Below are 935 nucleotides of genomic sequence, written 5' to 3'. Positions count from 1 at the left end.
GCAGGGCGGGCAGGCCGTCCTGGGCGAAGCGGTACAGGCAGGGCACCAGGCCGTCCTGCGTACAGGCAGCGCAGGCAGGGCGCCCAGCCGCCGTCACACGTGCCCCTGGGCTGGGCGCCGGCACCCCCGCCACGCCGGCACCCTCGCCACCCAGCCGCACGGCAGCACGCTTGCCCCGCTGCCCTCCACATTGCCCCGCCAGCCCGGCCCCCCGGAGCAATCCCCCAGCCCCATCCACCAATCCCACGCCGCTGCAGAGTCCCAGGTGGTGCCGCCACCCAGGGCCCCAGGCAGGCCCCAGCCCCCCACCACACCACACCCGCCACACCCGCCACACACACACACACACACACACCTTGCTGTCCTGCCGCTCCAGAATCTTCACGCCCGCCGCCGTCACCTTGACCTGCTCCCGCGCGTCCTGGCGCAGCAGCAGCTTGACGGCGGGCGACACGTAGTAGAGCTTCTTGGGGTGGGGGTCGGTGGAGCGCGAGATCTGCGGGTGGAGGCCGGCGTGTGTGTGTGTGTGCGCACGCGTCGATGGGTGCAGCGTGGGCGTGTGCGTGTGGTGGTTGGTGAGAAGGGGCACGGGCACGCCGCCCTGTTCAGCTGCCCAGCTGCCCCCACCGCGGTCCCCGCACTCCTGCTGCGCTTCCCACAAAAGCAGGCAAGCAGGCAAGAAGCAAGGGCGTGTGCACGCACCAGGGCATCGGGCACGGGGCACTGCGGCGCCAGGCCGTAGAAGGCGCGCATGGCGGGAAGCTGCTGGGGGTCCAGGAAGGGGACGATGGGGTCCACGCCGCGGTACCGCCCGCCACCTTCCTGCACGAGAGGAAGGTGTTACAGGTGTGTGGGGGGTGGGGCGGGTGAGCCAGGGAGGGAGGGGAGCAGGCAGGTTGGAGGGAGCGGCAGACAGCGGCGGCGGCGGCAGCGGC

The 935-nt window shown here is 72.3% G+C and overlaps 1 protein-coding gene across 1 annotated transcript in view; it reads right to left on the bottom strand.

Moving 5' to 3' along the window:
* Nucleotides 1-355: 355 nt before the first annotated feature.
* Nucleotides 356-935, bottom strand: part of CHLNCDRAFT_55780 (hypothetical protein) — a gene marked incomplete at both ends in the record, with an annotated part of 2829 nt that continues 2249 nt past the window's right edge. The window contains 2 exons of the mRNA XM_005842602.1: nucleotides 356-496; nucleotides 703-822. Of these exons, the coding sequence (XP_005842659.1) occupies nucleotides 356-496; nucleotides 703-822 (261 nt within the window). The remainder of the gene's footprint in view (nucleotides 497-702; nucleotides 823-935) is intronic.

The sequence above is a fragment of the Chlorella variabilis genome (genome assembly GCF_000147415.1).
Source record: "Chlorella variabilis unplaced genomic scaffold CHLNCscaffold_220, whole genome shotgun sequence".
Lineage (NCBI taxonomy): Eukaryota > Viridiplantae > Chlorophyta > Trebouxiophyceae > Chlorellales > Chlorellaceae > Chlorella > Chlorella variabilis.
Note: the sequence above shows the minus strand (reverse complement) of the source record. Positions and strands in the feature narration are given on the sequence as shown.